Source organism: Mytilus edulis, chromosome 4 (genome assembly GCF_963676685.1).
Source record: "Mytilus edulis chromosome 4, xbMytEdul2.2, whole genome shotgun sequence".
NCBI lineage: Eukaryota > Metazoa > Mollusca > Bivalvia > Mytilida > Mytilidae > Mytilus > Mytilus edulis.
In genome coordinates, this window is record NC_092347.1 from 25,460,004 (window position 1) to 25,479,515 (window position 19,512).

Here is a 19,512-nt window from a genome sequence, read left to right on the forward strand (position 1 = left end):
TAACCATGATAATTATCATTTTTGTTAGAAGTTCGTGATTTTGAAAAATAAAATGTTATACAGAATTTTAAAACACTATATGCATATGAACAATAGAAGAAAACGAAAAATTATTGTCAAAATTCTGCATTTGCATTTAACTGTCTTTATCATTGACAAAATTGAATATTTTCATGAGGTAATATGATTTGCAAAAGGGTGTTTAGGTCAAATTAGATTTAAAGTGGGAAAACCAATGATCGTCGAAACTATTATGTTCTTTTTGATCCACGGAAATGAAAATTTCCATGCCTTTTTAGTATCATAACACTTAAAACACAAGTGCAAGTCAACAATTTCCGATTTTAAAATAATAGGTCAATGAATTATGCAAAAAAACATATTTAAAAAAGATGTTCATCAGACCGAAATTCCCGTACCAGTAAAACAAGGAAGTTTACATAAAATTCTGGATATAAAAGCGGGACTTTCCTAATATTTGGGGATTTATATTTACGATACCTTGGCAACTGTTACGATATGATAGTTACATAGCAGCTTTCCCTGAAAAAGGAGCATAAAGATTGAAACGGTCAACATAGACACCTTTGGAAGCCGGCAATGATATCTGTATGCAGTTAGTAAGTTTAAGCTTTGTAAATTAATTAGTTTTAACGGGAAAGATTTATATTTGGGAGGTCAAGAGCTGAAAATCCCATGCTACTTGATTGTTGGTTGCTCAACTTCCAAGTGGCAAATATTTTATTCATGTCCAGGACGATAATAAATTAACAATACATACAGTACGGAGAAAGAAAGGCTAATAATCTAGATTGCCATTTGAAAATTAGTGTAAATTGATATATAGCAACGGCCATCTGTACAAACCACTCAAAGAGTTGCTGCAAAGGTTCCTCAACGTGTAAAGACGTGGCACTTTGTTTACAGGAGGCATCGGCATTAACGAGGCTGCACATGTATACATCCCGCACAACCGAACGGACGCCCAACTTTGGCAAGGGTTTTCCTTTCTGTCGGAAGAGACAAAAGAGTTACCATTTTTCTATTTCCGAGTCACCCTTAGGGTTTACTAAGATAAATCAAGCAGAATTATACACATATGAGAAAAATTGAGTGCATATATTGTTTCAGTACTGCTTATTTATTTTTTTATTCATTTCCAGTCAAATTAACCTCGTTTATGTTCAACTTATTGAATGTTGAAAACTGGGATGTTAGCTAATAGTTAATCCTCTGGAAGGAGAGATAACTATGTGTTATATTTTTGAAATGATTTTTTTCTATTTTCTATGAATTTGTGCTTGAATATAGTGTAATTTAGTGTTATCATTTTTCGAATATTAAATATCAATAAATATTTTCTTTATATTCAAACCTAAAATACTCAATTCAACCAATAAATACCATTTTTTTTTATATCGAACTGACCAGTCTAAAAACTTTTCTAAATTTCTGTGCTATTTTGGTTTCTTGTGGAGAGTTGTCTCATTGACAATCATCCCGCATCTTCTTTTTTATAAGCATTGAAATTTGTGAGAATCTAATGCGAAATTTTTTTTTTTAAATGCCAGAAAATTACGAGTGATTTTTGAACAGATATATCATGTTAAGGAGTAGTATTTGCGAAAAATACCAGTCGAGAGAATGTTAAATTTCGCGAGCCGTAAGGCGAGGGAAATTCATTCTCAAGACTGGTATTTTTCGCAAATACCTCTCAAAAACATGCTATATCTGTTTAATTACACCGAATGTTAACGTTCAAAAACGCATTGGTGATCGTGACGTTACAAGCGTCCAGTCGGATAGAGTATTTTTTGGCAAATACCACGACAGAGAGGGTAAAAAAGGCATATCCTCTTTGCATATACCCCGGCGGCGTTAAAAATGAACGATATTCATTTGATAATAGTAAATTGGTGAAAAATAGACTAGGTATCAACCAATCAAAACCCAGGATTCTTAAATAAGGTGTAATTAAGTTATCAATCTACGATAAGAATGATGAATTAAAGAAATCAGAAGTTTGTAAATAAACTCATCATAGATACCAGGACTAAATTTTGTATATACGCCAGACGCACGTTTCGTCTACAAAAGACTCACCAGTGACGCTCGAATCCAAAAAAGTTAAAAAGGCCAAATAAAGAACGAAGCTGAAGAGCATTGAGGACCAAAATTCCTAAACGTTTTGCCAAATACAGCTACGGTAATCTATGCATATACAATAGAGGCAGAAGATACCAATTGGATACTCAAACAAAATGACCAAAAGACAAAACACAATCATCAAAAGACAACATAGACAACTGGAGATATAGCAACACAAACCCCACTTAAATCCAGGATGATCTCGGGTGATATGAAGGGTAGGCACTTTGAAAGAAAGAACCAATGCTGCTTCTTATAGCAACAATTTTAAGAACTTTAAAACAAAATGAAGATTTCTTAACAAAGTACCTTACAGGTTTCCTTTTAACTAGGATTTCCCAAATAAATCACACGGTTATTTTTATTTTTTGTTTTTAAAGGTAATACGATAATTCATTATCTTTAGTCTTTAGTTATAAAACAAACCACAAATGTATTGTCCTTTCCAAAAGTTTATTTTCTGGTTGGTTTTCTTTTTACATTTAGTTATGCCTGTTATACCTTTTGTAAACAATATTGTGTTTTTTAATACATTTGTTGTCAACTACAGAATGTTATCTGTAGTGATCTGAACCGAAATAGTATTTTACTCGTGTTTTAAACATTTGAATTTTTATTTTAAGATGAAATAGCATAGCCATAAACTCTTAATTTTCAACTTTTTTTGTAATTTATTTTTATTTCATCTGAAAACACACCAAGTATTGTGATACATAATTATATAGTTAATTCATAATACATGTATTGATATTAAATTTTCAACTGTTTATAAACTTTTTTTTTGCACGAGCGTCAGTAATAGGGAAACAAATTAATTCAATATCAAAACAACTGACAATGATATTTAGTTCGTCCAATGAACAGATTTTAAATTTTTCAAGGTTACAATGTAATGTGTTTTATTCTAAACTTTTAGATTTTTTTATTGTTTGCTTTTAAACATTTAAAAAAATACACTTTCTTCTAATCTAAACATTTTTTTTCTCACTTTTTCCTTTTGCATTGACATTATAAATTTAAATGGTTAATAAGTTAAAACCCACCAGACATGAAGATTTTACAAAAACCATAAACACGACAGCATTTTTGTTATCTCTTCCAATGGCATTGTGTGTGTGATTGCACCATTCGTTGCATTTACACTCAATTTCTCTGTTCATGTTTTCAAATATGTCTTGCGCGGAATTCTTTGTAAAAAAGTATTCGAATGCCTGTTAATTTAATCGAAATTGACTTTAAATTTCACATGATTAAGGGCACACGCTACAGTTTCAGGGGAGGTACTGACTTTTCTAAAATTAAACACAAATAAAATACTCTGGGTAAACAAATGTTTCTTTTTTTTTTTGAAATATTACTTTCAAGAAGGAATCGTAACATTTCAATGTTGAAAAAAGTTAACTTGCAGCAACTCTGAATTATCTGTAATGGTGACCGTACCGAAACGTTTAATGGTAAAAGTTATAACCGAATATACAACCAAAGAGGTAGTTAAATTTATTATGACCAAACTGTATAGGCAGTTTTCGAAATAGAGAAATGATTCAAAGATTTCTATTTTTCTTTTAGAAACCTGTTGATGACAAGATGAAAGATGTCATCTCTGACTTTATTCTTAGTTATTGTATTTGGAGGTTTAGCCTATTCAAAGCCTTCGGTAAAAGATACATTCAGCACCAGCAAACACATTGCATCTCAATGCAAGATTATAAATAGTACAGAAAACAATGTTGAAGTTGACTGTACAGACAGAAACCTGACATACATCCCGATACTGTCGATGTTTGCGACTTCTTTAAATCTTTCAAATAATAACATAGAATCAATAACGGATGAAACAGTATTTCGGAACCTCTCATCGCTACATACGTTAGATTTATCGGACAATCCATTAGAACTACTGCCTCATAACAATATATTCGAGGAATTAACCAATCTTTCGAAACTTTACATACGGAACACATACTTATATAAACAGAAAGATCTTGTGTTAGATATACTGTTACAAGGATTAAACAATTTGAAACATTTGAGTTTGACATTCATGTTAGAACCAAGTAATCTAAAAGCTACTCCGAAGTCATGCTCACATAAATTCAACAGTCAGCCGTTTGGTAATATTGACCGTTTACATTCAATTGAATCGTTAGAAATAGATTCTGCCTTGTTGAAATTTGAAACAAATGCGTCTATAATATATCAAACTAAATCCCTCCGTGTGATAAATGGCTTTGTATGCTATTACAACATGTTCGCGAAGGAACAGTTCGACTATATGCCTTTCATTGAACACATTTTCATTGAAAGTCCGTTTTTCATTGATGAAATCAGTGACGATTTTATATCAGCACAGAATGGTTTAACTGAACTTGTTATTGATGGACCGGACTTAACTTCTACAAATGCTGTAGATTTGATACAAAATGTAACTACTTCGGTTTCAAGATCATACAATTTAACAAGTCTAATGCTTAATGATGTATATAACCACAAGAAACTGGAGGTAAAACGCTTCTATAGTATATATAATTTGGTCAGCTTGACTTCATTGGAGATGTTAGGTCTGGTGGGAAATGGTCTTTGCTTTAAAGGTAAAAATTCCGGGGATAGATTTCCACAGTCTTTGAAACATTTGGTCATTCAAGAAAATTGTATGACTAGTTATGGAATAAATAATCATATTCTAAAAGTTAATTTGCAGTTAGAAACTGTAGACGCTAGTAGTCAAAACAATTGTGTACTAAAAAAGAAGAAAAAGAGGAAAACCCAATTGCATGCAAATAGAGTTAATGAAACTGATAGAGTATATAGTTTACAAAAGCTGATCTTAACTAGATCCATTGATGAACTGAATTTTGGTAATGAACAGGACTTTTTTCCGAATCTTACCTACCTAGATTTGTCTATTAATAACAAAGTCCCAAACAATACAATTCCCAATTTCTTTTGTTCAAGACGACACAATCTAAGGTTTCTGAATCTGTCTAACAGTCATATCACGAGAATAGAGAAAATGGCGTTCGTCAACTGCAGTAATTTAGAAGTATTAGATCTATCACTTAACCTACTTGGGTGCATTGACTGTCATATATGCGACAAACTCGTGAATCTTGTATCACTAAAAGCATTAAATTTGAGTAGCAACCATATAAAATGTTCAAATCTTCACATGTTAAACTCAATGATAAAGATTGAACGTATAGATATGAGCAATAATGTATTGCAAAGTTGGGATATCTCAATTCTAAATGCAAAAAATCTTACTCATATAAATTTGTCAAGAAACCGAATACAGACACTTTCAAAGGCAAACATGGAGGAGCTCGACACAATTGTCATGTCAAATTCAATTGAAATAGATCTGTCTGAAAACACGTTGCTTTGCACGTGCGAAACAAAAGATTTTCTCCAATGGATGGTGATAACGCGAGTATTAATTCTAAGAAGAGACGAGTATTTTTGTACATTCAGCAATGGTAGTGTCACTTCATTAAATAACCTGAAATTCATTGTGGAAAGCTTGAAATCGCAGTGTGTACCATCAAAGACTGCCTTAATTGTAGGTATGAATGTACTAGGTTTATGCTTTCTTACATCAATGGTGCTAGTTTATAAATTCCGTTGGCGAATCCAACATTGGTACTATAAAAGACGTTTTATTCTAACACTCAATTATGTTGAAATGGTTCAAATGTTTACATATGATGTTTTCATTTCCTATTCTTCGGATGATTTTGAAATAGCCAGAAATGAGACGATCGAAGAGTTGGAATCAAGACGAGACATTAAAGCTTGTATTCATGAAAGAGACTTTCAACCCGGTGAATATATAGCTGAAAATATTTCAAGAGCGATTCATAGTAGCAAGAAAATTATCCTCTTTATATCAAAGAATTTCCTTGGGAGTGAATGGTGCGCGTACGAACTAGATATTGCTTTGATGGAAGAAATGCATAGTGGGCGAAGAGTTATCATGGTTATCATGGTTGAGGATGTTCCTAATGCGAATCTTCCACGTGCACTTCGACACATTGTTGATACCTATACGTACTTGGAGTATCCTAAAAATAGAACAGAATATGACATAAACGCCTTTTGGAACAAGTGTGCAGAGTTTATTCAAGAAAATTGATTTTTTTTATACGTAAAAGATTGCATATCACATGAATTTTCCACAAAAAGAAACAAAATATATCAATTTGTGATCTTTAAAATTTCAAAGCATATGAATTCAAAGAAATCGAATTCAATCGATCGAATTGCCATTCTCAAATACTGAAAGTAAACTATTTTTAAATTTTAAAATTTTTATTGGGAATTTCCTTATTAAGCATTGAGTTTGCCATAATTACAATGTATATCAATAACTACTTCTGAACTATCAATATTATACGTACTTAAAGTATCCTAAAAATAGAACAGCATATGCCATAAACGCGTTTTGGAACAAATGTGCAGAATTTATTCAAGTAAATTGATTAATTTATACGTAAAAGATCGGCCTATCACCTGAGTGTTTTCCAAAAAGAAAAAAATATATCAATTTCTGTTCTATAAAATCTCAAAGCATATGAAATCTAAGACATCGAATGCAATAGATCGAATTGACATTCTAAAATACTGAAGAGCGACTGACTAAGAAAAGTCAACTAATTTTTCCCAAATGTTTATTGGGAATTTCCTTATGAAGCATTGAGTTTGATATACTTACAATGTATATCAACAACTATTTCTGAACTATCAACAATAACAACATTTAATTTAAGTCAATTTTATTTTATACTATCTCTTTCAGGAGACAACTGTACCCTCCCTTTTTATTTTCATCTGAGTCGTTTTTGTGATTTCCTTAAGGATTGTTTTAATTCTAAGAATTTTTGTCGTGTCATTTAGTCATCTGGTGCAGGAAAATTAGTACCGTTAATGTTATTACTACCACTGGGTCGATGCCTCTGCTGGTGGACTGTTAGTCCCCGAGGGTATCACCAGCCCAGTAGCCAGTACTTCGGTACTGGCATGAAAATACGTTTTTTTGTTTTTGTTTTATTAAACTTTGCTGTTACAAAATGTTAGAAATTATTATAAAATAAGGAATGCATCACCCTCATGCAAAGCTCTGATTCCTTTCACGGATTTGGCTATACTTTTTGGACCTTTTGGATTATAGCTCTTCATCTTTTATATAAGCTTTGGATTTCAAATATTTTGGACACGAGCAACACTGAAGAGACATGTATTGTCGAAATGCGCATCTGGTGCAGGAAAATTAGTACCGCTAATGTTATTACTACCACTGGGTCGATGCCTCTGCTGGTGGACTGTTAGTCCCCGAGGGTATCACCAGCCCAGTAGCCAGTACATCGGTACTGGCATGAAAATACGTTTTTTTTTTGTTTTATTAAACTTTGCTGTTACAAAATGTTAGAAATTATTATAAAATAAGGAATGCATCTCCCTCATGCAAAGCTCTGATTCCTTTCACGGATTTGGCTATACTTTTTGGACCTTTTGGATTATAGCTCTTCATCTTTTATATAAGCTTTGGATTTCAAATATTTTGGCCACGAGCAACACTGAAGAGACATGTATTGTCGAAATGCGCATCTGGTGCAGGAAAATTAGTACCGTTAATGTTATTAGTAAATAATTTGACTTTTTCTGTATCTACAAAACAGGTATGCATAAGAAACAACTATAAAGGGTTTGCATTTGTCCCCAAAAGACCAAGATCAGTGTTTACCCTTCTGAAACATTTAGTTTACCACTATGTGGATTTTGTATTGCTCATTCTTTACTTATTTGGGTGTGTTTTTCTTTTCGACTATGTTTTAAATTGGCAACTATAATTCGTCTAACGAGTTACTTTATTAAGTCTGTAATTTCTGTTTTCGTAGTAACTGATGGATTGCTAACTTCGTATTTCAACATGTTATCATAAATATTTATAGGAAAACATAGATTTTATTAAGATCATAAAGAGGCTACGCTGTCATTTTAATCCATTGATCATTTATGAAAATCATAGATGAGATTTCTAAAACTTTCAAAGTTAACTTTCCCATAAGTGTAAAGAAAATAAAACTACTAATTTTGGCATTGCATAAGGTCATGTGGTTTTCAGACCGTTTATAACGTCTTTACACTAGATCATTTAAAATGGAATGATTGATACTTTAGGTTTTGATAACAAGATTTATGTATTAATTGTAATTGGTTTTGAACTGGCTTTCAGTAACTGAGAGTACTCTTATGATGCATTTTAGTGTCAACCATTTCAATTGCAACTGATATTTACAATCTGTTCTTGTGTTGTGCTATAACACCACTTTCCCAGGTTAGGGGAGGTATGAGTACTAACAAATATGTTGAACCCCGCCACATTCTTTATGTACCTATCCCAAGCCAGGAACTCTTATTTCAGTGGTTTTCGTTTGTTCATGTTTGTAATATTTGTTTTTGTTATAAAATAGGCCATTTTTTTCTCAATTGAATTATTTCATATTTTTCATGTCGGAGCATTTAAAAGCCTCCTTCACGGTATGGGGTTTTCTCATTGCTAGACATTACAATTTTCTATAAATGATGATATTCACTTCATTTCAACTTTTGTAAATAGTTGTCTCATTGTTACTGAACAGATAATATAGACACAATATATTATACGACTGTGGTTTCAAAATTAATACTAATCAATATAGTTAACGACGAGCAATTTTTTGTCAATTTTGTCATAAATAGTTTTTAAGCTCTTTTGTTCTCGCATTGTAAGTTTTTTATACTGAAAATGCGGAAGTATAATTTGAAAAAACCGATTGTATTCCTCTACATGTGTCATATATTTTACTAAATTGTTAAACTCTAACCTAAATATGGACTTGTAACTTTGACCAGATTTTCGTTCTATTATGTAAATTTATCATTATATACTAGAGATGTATAAAACCAATTGGATAATTTTAGCTTCATATTGATAATTATCTGTGGTATGTGACTTTTTCGTAAGAATACTATTTAGCATATTTTAGTCTTAAACATTGTGGTTTTGAAATGTACTGCAGACAATCTTATCAAATTCATATTGTAAATATTTTTATATATTCGACAGTTCCCTTTACGATGAACTTCTGAAGCAAATGATATACATTTCTAGATTAACATAGGGATATTGTAAAATTGAAACATGTATTTGATATGCAGAATATTGATAGGTATTTTATTATAATTGATTGTCATGGTGTTGGCTTATGATATTATATGTATACAATTTGTACATACAATATTCAAATGGTATTTTTTGCAAAAGTAATATAACACCAATGAATAACAAATTCAGTGCAATATTTAAAAACATCATATGTTTTAAGTGTTTGATTTGTTTGCATGTAATCCAATGTGTTCATATGAGCTTATTGAGGCATTCAAGTGTGATTTAAAGAATATAATAATATTTACCAACTCAATAAGGATTAATAAACTTACAATTGAAAGTTTTAGTATGAGCAGCACGATGGGTGACACATGTGGAACAGTATCTGCTTACCTTACGGGAGTGCCTGAGATCACCCCTAGTTTTTAGTTTGGTTTATGTTGCTTATACCTTTGTTTTGTTTGTTGTGACTTGTGTGCTATTTCTTGTTTGTCTTTTCTTTTTTAGCCATGGTGTCGTCAGTTTATTTTTTATCTATGAGTTTGAATTTCTCTCTGGTATCTTTCGTCCCTCTTTTAGTCATCTTTCGGCAAATGATGTGCAACTGTGCTGTTTTTCTGATTTTTATAGAATTTTGTATCCAGTTAGATCTTGTTAAGTTGCAATTGGGTAAATTTAGGACCAAACATAAGACATATTATCTTAGGAGACTTTCGATAACCTGCACAGGTGTCCTATGATGATATTTATGCTTTCGATAACCTCATTAACCTCATTAAGGTCCGAGAGGTGTTATAGTACCTCCCAAGACTAGTCCTAGTACCAAGAGAGCTCCATTGACACAGATCTAGTTCAATAAATGGTTAGTTTGTAGGTAAACTTCAAAAAGACAAAATGAACGCAAATAGTGCTACACATCTCTGAAACTTATAAACTATCTCATTGATACATATCCTGTATCTCTTTTTATTCAAGGTTATGCAAATCTGAACCTAATTATCATACATATTATAAGACTTTAAAATGTTTATATAGTAAATAAAGTCCTGCAGTCGTGAAGATAAATGCAGGATTGTAAGAAGAACTTTTGTATTGTCCTTGTAGTATGAACAACAAGGACTTGACTGTGGATCTTATTTAGTGGTTTTGGTAAAAAGTCTGATAAGTTTAATGTCTTGAAACCAACAATTAGGTCCTTAGATTTCACTAGGTTTCAATAATAAGAGTGATACACTTAGTCAAGTCCCATAAGATATTTATTTGATAAAAAAAAATACGAGAAAAAAAAGTTTAGATGAACCATTAATTGTTTAATCAACTGGCACTTTTTACTTTTAGACATATTTTCAGAAGCGAAAAACAAATTGAGAAACGATGTTATTCTACATTCTTATCTTAAACCTGGAACTAGCAGTTGGATTTACTGTATTATCTTCAGATGCTTTTGTCGAGAAGAGCAATAACACAGAACATTTTAGAACTGAATGCAAAGTAATAGACACGAGAAAAGAAGTGTTTGTTGACTGTTCAGGCAGAAACTTAACTTATATTCCATCCTTTCCTAAGTTTACAACATCTTTGGATCTTTCAAATAATGCTATCGTGGAAATTTTGAATTCGTCGGTCTTCAATGGAATGTCATTATTGCAAAGAATAGATTTGTCAGACAATCCCTTAGAAGAAATAGCCGTTCAAATTTTCAGTGGACTGCAAAATCTTACCGAACTTATCATTCGAAATTCAATGCTTCATAAACAAGATAGATCTCTGATAATGGACGATTTAATTGCAGATTTAGGAAAACTAAGATATTTCAGTTTTACATTCAAGTTGCCAATTTCTATAAGTTTCACCCCGGTTATTTGTGAACTTCTTTATCGTACTCAGCCATTTGGTAAAATAAACAAACTTCATTCAGTTGAAAAACTAGAAATTGATTCAGCCTTGTTGAAATTTGAAACTAATGCAGCTTCAACGGTCATTTTCAATACCACATCACTTCACGTTATAAATGGATTTGTATGCTTCTACGATGTACTCAACAAAAAAATGTTTGACTATTTTCCTTTTCTCAAAGAACTTATCATACAATGTCCATTTTTTGTGAAATTCATTAACGACGATTTTGTATCTGCTCAGTCTCTTTTGCTTGAATTTTCTATTTATGGAGCAAATTTACCACACCCATTAGGAGTTGATATGATATACAATGTAACAAAGTCTGTTTCTAAAGCAAACGATCTGTCGAGTTTAACGATTAACGGTATCTCAAATCACAATCGACAGAAATTCGTCTGTGGTTACCACTTCTATGATCTCACAGCTTTGCATTCATTAACAACTTTAAATCTTGAGGCAAATTCTCTTTTTTTGCAATATCCTCACATGCTTCCGTGCGACAAATTCCCGTCTTCACTTACATATATGAATATTGACGACAATTGCATAGACTCTATCAATATAAATATAAATATTCTTCAATATAACAAGCAATTAGAAATTATATCCGCCAAAAGACAAAACAATTGTGCTTTTGTACGTATACCTGTCAGAGAAGCACACAATCCACGCAATATTTCTGAAGAAAAACGAGTGTTTAGTTTAAAAGTGATAGTTTTAACAAATTCAATAGACAAACTAGATTTTGGCGAGGAAAATGACTTCTACCCGAATCTAACTTATGTAGATTTATCTCTGAACAGCAATACGATGAATAATGTAATACCTAGATTCTTTTGTTCCCGCCGTCCCCATCTAAGATTTCTAAATATTTCTTATAGTAGAATATCTTACATAGAGAAATCATCTTTTTCGAACTGCAGTCATCTAGAATTGTTAGATCTATCAAAAAACAGTATCGGAAACGTTGGTTGTGACTTATCTGATAGGTTTATTCCGCTTATTTCGTTGACAGATTTCATTCTAAAAAGAAATAGCATTAAGTGTATTAAACAAGACTTACTCAACAGACTGTCAATATTTCCATCCAGCACACAAAAGATCTTCAGTTTTTAAACTTTTCACACAATCGAATACAAAAATTATCGGAAAATAACATGCACGACTTGGATGCAGTTACGTCGTCAAGGGAAATTAAAATAGATCTTAGTGGGAATTTAATGTTATGTACATGTGAAACGCTTCATTTTTTGCAATGGATGACAAAAACAAATGTAATCTTACTGAATGTTGATAACTACAAATGCTCCTATGGAAATGGAAGTGTTACAACCTTACACCAGCTGTCATTTATTGTAAAACATTTACAGTTACAATGTAGTTCAGAAACGGTTCTGATTGCAAGCGTCAGTGTATTAATTGTTTGTAGCTTGACAGTTATTGGATTGGCAATGTTATATCGGTACCGATGGAGAATTCGATACTGGTACTATAAACGAAAATTCAAAGCAGCATATACGACGACGGATCAAGGATATGAACAAATGTTTGAGTATGATGTGTTTATCTCATACTCGTCTGACGATTATGAAATAGCTAGGCATAGAACAATGGAAGAGCTAGAATCAAAACGAGGGTTAAGAGCCTGCATCCATGAAAGAGATTTTCAACCAGGAGAATACATTGCACAAAATATTTCAAGAGCGATTAATAGTAGCAGGAGAACTATTCTTTTTGTTTCAAATAATTTCCTAGGAAGTGAATGGTGTCAGTTTGAGTTGAATATTGCCTTAATGGAAGAAATGAATAGTGAACGAAAGGTTGTCATGGCGGTTATGATAGACGATATCCCGAACAAATCTTTGCCAGTTGACCTACGGCATATTATTCATGCTTACACTTACTTGGAATACCCTAAACATACGACAGATTCAAATTTAAACGTGTTCTGGAATAAGTGTGCAGACTTCATCAAGGAAGGATGATTTTGTTTCCATCTTAAATTGGTTACTGTTCTATAAGTTCTGACAACACTTGGATTGGACCATAAATTAGCTTATGATACTGCCTTTTAATAAAAATCATCTTAATATTCTTACGATTTAGTTCATCCGTCGTGCCGACCGAGTTTGTCGACTGATTCAAAAGTCGATTAGCGAATAGCAAATTTCCTTTATTCTGATCATGGTTTTTCCATAAAAGTTAAAAACAAAAATAAAAATAATTTGTAAACGCCGTGAGTTTAAAGAAATATCCTTTATTCTGGTTTAAATGATAAATTCAAAATCGACACAGTTTTCTTTTATTTATACGTTCTCACTATTTATAAAGGTAATTTTTTTGACGTTCAGGATGTAATTAGGTGGGGTTCAGGAATTTGTGTCTGATGATCGGACTCCTTAGTTTTTTCCCTGCGATACAAGGTAAATATTTTGCCCCATAACACCCACGTATCTTTTCATTTAAGACTTAATAACTCATAAAAGGTCATTTAAAAAAATTAAAGCAGATTCTAGATTCCTTTTCTTTGATTTGCAACCAAAGTAATATCCATGCAAATATAAGGTTAAAGTCTTTTCCCGTCATCCTTTTAAAATCAATTACAATGCATTTCAAAAAGGAACTACATAACCCATCAATATTTTTAGCTTATTTTGTAACTTAGCTTATGCTCTTCTGACTTAAAGGGGCACTTGCTACGAGATATGAAAAAAAAAAGATTATAATTTTGTTTGGTTCAATCATAATGATTAATAAAAAAAAATTATGAAATAATTAAAAACAATTGTTCAGAGAACAGTTGAAGGTCTTTCCACTAAAAACAATGTATTTTAATATGAAAATTGTAAAATTAAGTTTAAAATGTCATTTCAATCGTCAAATAATAGCTCATTGTACGCTGATTCCAAAAATATATGGTTTCTATACAATATTTTTAAAATAAGGAAATAATTTGTTACTTCCGGTTTGAAAAATGTTACTTCCGATAATATTTGAATATTTACTTGACACTAATTCCAACTTTCTGGTTCTACAGTGAAACCTGGGTAAACCGAACCCTGATAAAACCGAATTTCAGTTTAAACCGAACAATTTTCAAAGTCCCACAAAATTTGCCTATCAATTAATGTTAACCTAACCTGAAAAAAACGAACCCTGTCAACACCGAATTCCGAACGCTTTTTGAAGGCTTGTTAGTAAATTTGTATCTAAAAATTACCTGTCAAAATCGATCAAAACAATAAAATGTAATTAATTATTTGTATGATTTAATTAAACAAACACAGGATGGCAGAGTATCCCCGAAGGTATTTGAGGTTTAATGAGCTTGTGAGTTGTTATTACAAACTAATTAGCATGTCTGTGTCCATGTATAAAGTGATCTTTTTGTAAAGAAACGTTAAACTGGTCAGCTACCCCCATCGCCGATATTGACAAGAAAGGAACTTTCCCTTAGATCAATTAAATGCACCTTTCTCAAATAATTACGGCCACAAAATCGAAACTGCCATTCTGTAGCTAAACTGTTTAATTAAATAATAGTTTTAAAGCCTTTCACCAGATTAAGGAGTGCAACACAACAAGGTCAATGGATTTCGATTGCTGGATTCCCTTTAGAGGCCCTATCTATTTGATCCGAATGCTCCCGAAGACTTCCGTTAGCTATTTAGCAACGATAAAGTCCGAGAATAAACTGGACCCCTGCTGCTGTTTCACTGTAACCGTGTGCCGAAGTATCAATCAGCGGGTGACCAGTTTAGTCCGAGAACTCGTGTGTACAATGACGTTCCCGATTCAACTACGGAATCGTTATTTGACAGTGACAGTGTGTATCTGAATTGGTCAGTGAATTAACGGAGAAAATAATTATAAAAAGCAAAATCGCTCCACGTAGGACATCTCCCAACGACGAGCGTGATTGACGGAGTGGCGTTTGATTTATAAACGAAAATGTAGCAAAACGTCTTTCTTTTATCTTTTTTTATTTTTACATTTACATCTAAATCAACACAAAAATAAACTGTCGTCTGTTGTGTCACCTATTATTCCTGCCAAAATTATTTTGGTGTCGACTTCCGTCTACCTCTACAATCCGAACACCTGTGAAAACCGAACAAAACGCAAAGTCCCGTGGGTGTTCGGTTTGGACAGGTTTCACTGTATATACTTTATATTAATAAAGTAAAAAAATAGCTACTTCCGGTTTACACAAGGTCACTTCCGGTTGTTTTTTTCAAGGTTAAATGGTTTGATACCTTTTTCAAAAGTCTCATGGCTTTATCATGTATACATATGAGGTAAAAGCAAAGGTCAAAATCTAAAACGTCAAATTAAGCTATGACCTTGAGATCAATTTCAAGGTCATAAACCAAGGACCTCGATTCAAAAGACCATAGGTCTTAATTATATTTGGTTAATGAGTTATATCACCATACGCATACTTTTAAATACAAGAGGGGGGAAAACTCCCTTTTACGTTCAACGTACCCTTTCAGTCAAAATTAACATATAACACCATGTATCAATTAACAATCTAGTAAAAATAATTTGTTGATATCTTATACGGTTTTTTGGAATAAGTGAAAATAAGCCAAATTCAAAAATAAGAATATGACCTTGACCTTTGACCTTGACCTAATTTTCATTTTTTTGGACCAAGGACCTAAAATCAAAAGATCCTAGGTCTCTATCACTTATGGTTTACAAGATAGAAAAGCATATCACTTATATCAAATGTATAAGGGGAAATAACTCTCATATGAAGCGTTCATATTGTTTCCTTCAAAAAAGGACAAATGCTGCGAAGGATGAAACGAGCAATTATATAAAATAAATTTGTCGTAATCTCTTACGGTTGCGAAGGAGTAGTGGACACAAGGAAAACAGTGTTTGTGAAGATAACTCCTACAAAGAAAAGTATTCGCTTACGCAGGGTAAATTTAAAAAGCGCATAAACTGTTCGATATCATATACCAAATATCTAAGCGACATATTGCGAAACAAATATTTATCGCAAGAAAAAAATTAGACGGATGAAAAAAAAAAAAAAAATAATCAGAAGAAAAACAATAGGTTTTTCCACAGAAAAGTGGAAAGACCTAATAATTCGTTTTCAGCAGGTAATTGGGTTCAATTTTGTCAAAATAAGCAATTAAATATCGTTTGAAAGCCTTATTTATGTAAACTTAGGGGCCAGCTGAAGGACGCCTCCGGGTGCCGGAATTTTTCGCTACATTGAAGACCTGTTGGTGACCCTCTGCTGTTGTTTTTTTTATTTGGTCAAGTTGTTGTTTCTTTGACACATTCCCCATTTCCATTCTCAATTTTATTATTCAATTCAAACCATTAGCAGGTGATTGGTAACGCATCAGAAGTCGTGTTCAGTCATTTAAAGGAAATAATGTCAACATTGAAAGCGAAACAAAGGTGAATCACTTTGTTGATTGATTTGATCATACCAAAAAAAAAATCATTCTTATAAAGGTAAAAGCGTTAATTATCTTTTTTTTTTAAAACCTATAACATGAAATCAAACAGACCATTACAAATCTCAATTACACGAGGGTTGCAATATATTTATATTTATGTTTATGTGTATATCGGGTTATGTGATCGTCGGTAGTATTCGGAGGACATCTCGATTGTTAATTAAATGGCGTCTGCACTAAAATACACATGAAAATCTAAATATATATTATCAAGTACATGCTTTGTTAATTGTTCATTTCAGACTTTTTATCTTTTGTGTGTTTTTGGGATCGTGAAAGATAAAGCAGACTTTAAACTATACGAATTATTCGCAATACTCATTTATGAAAACGTCAAATGGTCGAAATCATCAGTCCACTGATAACAGGCGTTATTGCCATTCAAAGTTATAACTTACTCAATGCTGTGTTTTGGTAAAAACTAAAGTATAAAGAAAAAGACTTACTTTAAACAGACTTAGAAAGAAGGGATATAGTTACGATACTGTTGTCAGGTCATTAAAGATTGCATATTTTGGCTTTAATATTGAATCACTTATAGGGTCTTTGCATCGGAACTAAACACATTTATATTTTTTTTTTAAACAGTTATTGGCATGACACGGGCTATGTTCTTCTCATATATTTTATGATAGTATGATACTAAACCCCTAACGGGAGGGATTGTGCCTGATATTCATATGATGAAGACATAATCTTTCAATCAGTTTAATTGAGGTCTGGAGCTGGCATGTCAGCTAACTGCTAGTAGTCTGTTGTTATTTATGTATTATTGTCATTTTATTTATTTTCTTTTGTTAAATCTTTTGACATCGGACTCGGACTTCTCTTGAACTGAATTTTAATGTGCGTATTGTTATGCGTTTACTTTTCTACATTGGCTAGAGGTATAGGGGGAGGGTTGAAATCTCATAAACATGTTTAACCCTCCGAAATTTTGCGCCTGTCCCAAGTCAGGAGCCTCTGGCCTTTGTTAGTCTTGTATGATTTTTAATTTTAGTTTCTTGTGTATAATTCGGAGTTTAGTATGACGTCCATTATCACTGTACTAGTATACATATTTTTAGGGGCCAGCTGAAGGACACCTACGGGTGCGGGAATTCTCGCTACATTGAAGACCCATTGGTGGCCTTCGGCTGTTGTCTGTTCTATGGTCGGGTTGTTGTCGCTTTGACACATTCCCCATTTCCTTTCTCAATTTTATTAAAATAGCAAAAGTGACCAGCGAGACAAGATATGAAAATAAGTAAAATAGCAGAAATCATCATTTTTTCAATTATGTTTGTTTACCAAACCTAGTTTTTCACAAAATATCTTTAATCTTATCTCTGAATCATAAATGTTAATGTGTTTTTTCATGTGTGCATATAACCTTGAAACTTTAATGGATAGACCCTTATTAATTTAAATAAGATTAATAATGGTCTTCTTTACATTAAGAAAATTCTTGTTGCATTGCAACAATTTTGTGCACACATAGGGGAGCAATACAGGTTCATTTAAGCTTCTAGTTTGACTTTAGCGCCATTCCTTATTGGTAAGTTTTTTTTTTAAATATATTCAAACTATAATATGTTTCATCATTGAGTCGTTGTGATTTCAAATATCGAGTTTCTAGAAAGTAAGATATTTCCACTTTAGCATTGTTTGCTTTGCAGGCAACATTTTTTTTGCAATTCTGTTGCTCAGTCTTTAGTTTTCTATGTTTTGTTTTGTGTACTATTGTTTGTCTTTTCGTCTTTTTCTTTTTTTAAGCCATGACATTGTCATTTTATTTTCGACTTATAAGTTTGAATGTCCGTCTGTTATCTTTCGCTTCTCTTTTGCACCAATGCAACAATCTTCGATGATGAAGGAACAGGGAACAAGTTAACGTGATTAATACATTTTTAGGAATATGACCTAAATAATTACACGTAGATATATTTGAAACGATTGCTGTATAAGTGTAGGAAGATAACTCTGCAGGTGACAAGATAAGCATTTAAGGTAACAACTACATTTATTGTGATCTAAATAACTGAATGGGATCAAAGTTATTGTCGTTGTTCGTGTTTTTTTTATTCTTTGCTTTTCATTTGTTATTGCGACAATGGAACCGGCGAACGAGTGTCAATATTGGAAGATCTGCTTACTAGGCAAACCAGACAGATAGATGAATTGACAAACCATGTTGCAACTAAAAGTGAAACAATTTCAAAACTCCAAGGTTACATCGAAAAATAAATAGAAGAACTACGGCAAACGAAAGGGATACATCAATCTTAAAGTCATTACTGAAACGAACGTCTATGAAACCATCCTTTACAGAAGATATTGACAGTCATATAATACATAACAACTTTGAGGATACTCAGGCAGGGAAAAACGAAATTGTTATTGATACATCTGGAAATACAGGTACTGGTTTAATAGATACCATATTTCAGTGATAAAGGTTAAGCTATTTTGACAATATAATGTATCAGGCATTGAGAAGGCTTCTGTTGTTCCGTTGTTTTCCTCCTATAGTTGATGTGTTCCCTCGGTTGTAGGTGTCAGACTACCAATTATCCCTCCAATTCAGCCCTACTCTGACACAAAATAGTGCTTTTGATGTCATTGTTTACTTTAACTAACCAACAAAGCAGAAATGAGCCAACATTCACTTGTCTATGAGTTTGCAATAAACATTCAGGCTTAATACGTTACAGTCTACTAAGATTTCCAGAAAACCAGGGGTTATTTTTGGAGTAGTTATCTTCCCAAAGCAATTCTTTCCTAGAAGATTTTAAACATGGGTTGAAAATTGGCATGTAGAAAGGTGATACATATACTATTCAGGATATA

The 19,512-nt window shown here is 32.4% G+C and overlaps 3 protein-coding genes across 3 annotated transcripts in view; all 3 read left to right on the forward strand.

The window, feature by feature from the left end:
- The first annotated feature begins 435 nt into the window (after positions 1-435).
- LOC139519291 (uncharacterized) overlaps positions 436-19,512 on the forward strand; it is a 68,842-nt gene continuing 49,765 nt past the window's right edge. The window contains exon 1 of the mRNA XM_071311260.1: positions 436-620. The gene's annotated coding sequence lies outside the window, so the exon portion shown is untranslated. The remainder of the gene's footprint in view (positions 621-19,512) is intronic.
- LOC139521306 (toll-like receptor 4) lies at positions 5,831-6,280 on the forward strand. The gene has a single exon (XM_071314784.1). It carries the CDS (start codon positions 5,831-5,833, stop codon positions 6,278-6,280), a length of 450 nt encoding a protein of 149 aa, XP_071170885.1.
- Positions 12,352-13,179, forward strand: LOC139521307 (toll-like receptor 4). The gene has a single exon (XM_071314785.1). The coding sequence runs from the start codon at positions 12,352-12,354 to the stop codon at positions 13,177-13,179; it is 828 nt and encodes a 275-aa protein (XP_071170886.1).

Bases quoted from the DNA above. Each gene is read 5' to 3' on its own strand.
- LOC139521306 (XM_071314784.1), top strand. From the start codon at position 5,831: ATGGTTCAAATGTTTACATATGATGTTTTCATTTCCTATTCTTCGGAT.
- LOC139521307 (XM_071314785.1), top strand. From the start codon at position 12,352: ATGCACGACTTGGATGCAGTTACGTCGTCAAGGGAAATTAAAATAGAT.